The sequence below is a fragment of the Phalaenopsis equestris genome, unplaced genomic scaffold (genome assembly GCF_001263595.1).
Source record: "Phalaenopsis equestris unplaced genomic scaffold, ASM126359v1 Scaffold000270, whole genome shotgun sequence".
NCBI classification, from domain to species: domain Eukaryota; kingdom Viridiplantae; phylum Streptophyta; class Magnoliopsida; order Asparagales; family Orchidaceae; genus Phalaenopsis; species Phalaenopsis equestris.
Genome location: NW_018164712.1, coordinates 288,910 through 291,061, shown reverse-complemented (window position 1 = coordinate 291,061; position 2,152 = coordinate 288,910). Strand labels below are relative to the sequence as shown.

Sequence of the window (2,152 nt, the reverse complement as noted above, 5' to 3'; positions counted from 1 at the left end):
GCTCCCCCCATTTGGCATATCAACACAAATCTAATGTCTGTATCAGTCATCTGGCTTATGCTGATGATGTGATTATTTTCTCTAAGGCCACTAAGAATGCTACCAAAATGCTGTATAAGGCTCTCAAGCATTTTTAGCTCACCTCAGGTATGGAGTTAAATCTTCCTAAATGTCAATTTTTTCCTAGCTCTAACATATCTCAACAGATAAAAAATTAGATATCTAATTACAGAAGTTTCCACCTATCTTCATTGCCTATCAAATACCTGGGTGTTCTCTTAACCAAGGGAAGATACAAACAGATCCAATTTAATGAGGTAATTGAGAAGATTAAAAACCAATTGTAGTGCTCGACCAATTCTTTCTTGTCCAATGGTGGGAAGATCATTCTCCTTAAAAGTATTCTCACTGCCCTCCCCTCTTATTCACTACAAATGTTTTCTATGAAGAAAGGTACTCAGAAGCTGTTGGGGAGAATGTTTAACAAATTTTTATGGGCTGGTCAGAAGAAACAAGTTCACTGGCTCCCTTAGCAAAAGCGTTGCAAACCTTACTGTGCTGGAGGTTTGGGTTTTAAAGAGTTTCAGCATTTGAGTTTCATTAACATATGCAAACTTTAGATTAAATTTAGAGCCTAAGACAGCCTTTGGGCTATTTTTATGAAAGGGAAATACTGTAGATATGCTAACCCTAGCCAGGTTAGCAAAAATATGGGTGACTCTAGACTTTGGGGTAAGTTGTTAGAGGTTAGAGAGCATGCTAAGGAGACCTTCATCTGGGAGCTTGGAGAAGGCCAAATTAGTTTCTGGCTTGATAGGTGGACTTGGAATGGTGAAATAATCCAAGGCTCTACCTCTATCCCCAATCCACATGATATGGTCAAAGATTACTGGAATGGGAATCAGTGCAATTACACTCTTCTCTATAATATTCTCAACAGTGAGCAGCTGCATTTGGTCCAGCAAACTCCTATTTATCCTGATCAAAGAGATAAGATTGTTATTAAAAATGCCAATTCTCAGAAAATTTCTTCTTTTATCTATCAAACCCTCTTTCATTGGCCTTCTGTTCACTGGGGCACTGACATTTGGGGGAAACACCTAACCACTTCTACGTCTTTCTTCAGTTGGAGATTATGGCTTTCTATGCTCCCAACAGATGATATCTTGAAAATGAAAGGACTGAGGGGACTTTCTGTCTATTTTCTGTGCCTTATGGAGGAGGAGACCTTGGATCACCTCTTCCTCTTCTTTAAATGTAACTTTTCTCAAAAAGTTTGGACTGAGTTATTGACCAAGTTCAAAATGGATACAATGAATCTCAGCTGGTCCAACTTCTACAACTGCCGGGAAGAGTGGAAACAGATCAATTTACAGGTTATTCCTTGTATAGATGCTTGGTTTATATGGATGTACAGAAATAGTGTTAAATATGAAGGTTCTACACCTCTTGCTAAAGTTGTGACTACACATTACACTTCTTACCTATAGAAAATCATCAAATATCACAAGTTCCCTAATATCTTTAGGAATTGGGTTTCTCAAGCTGATATTCAGTATAATTTCAGTTTCTCATTGATTGAATGGGCTCCGAATTCTCATTGATTGAATGGGCTCCTCCTTCTGATGGTTGGATGAAAGCTAATACTGATGAAAGCTTTTTAAAAGGAGCTGCTGGTTGTGGTGGGGTTTTCAGAAACTCCCTTGGACACCATGTTCTCCATTTCTCCTCACCAACTTGGGATTTAGATGCTGCAGAAACTGAAAGGATTGCTATTTATTAGTCTTTTAAAATTGCTGTCCAAAGTAATTTTGGACCATTAATCATTGAAACTGATTCCATTGTTTGCACCAAGTTTTTGCAGCATGAGAAAGATCCCCCTTGGCACATTGGAAGATGCATAAGGAAAATTCAAAGGAAATTTGGCAGCTACACTGTTAAATTTCAGTATATCAACAGGAAAGGCAATGGGCCAGCTCATCTTTTGGCCACTTCTGGTAGATGTTCTGAATAAGTTATTGTGGCAAATTTCCCTTCTCCAGAGTTAGCTTATCTACTGCATGGAGATAATTTATGCATACCTCAAGTTCACACCTTCTGAGGTGGATTGGTTTGTGGTCACACTTTTCTATTTACTTATGACCTTGGTGGC

General features: G+C 38.5%; 1 protein-coding gene across 1 annotated transcript; it reads left to right on the top strand.

Annotated features, from left to right (window-relative positions):
- The first annotated feature begins 710 nt into the window (after positions 1-710).
- LOC110024711 lies at positions 711-1,490 on the top strand. Its single transcript, XM_020724831.1, has one exon. The coding sequence runs from the start codon at positions 711-713 to the stop codon at positions 1,488-1,490; it is 780 nt and encodes a 259-aa protein (XP_020580490.1).
- The last annotated feature ends 662 nt before the right edge of the window (positions 1,491-2,152 follow it).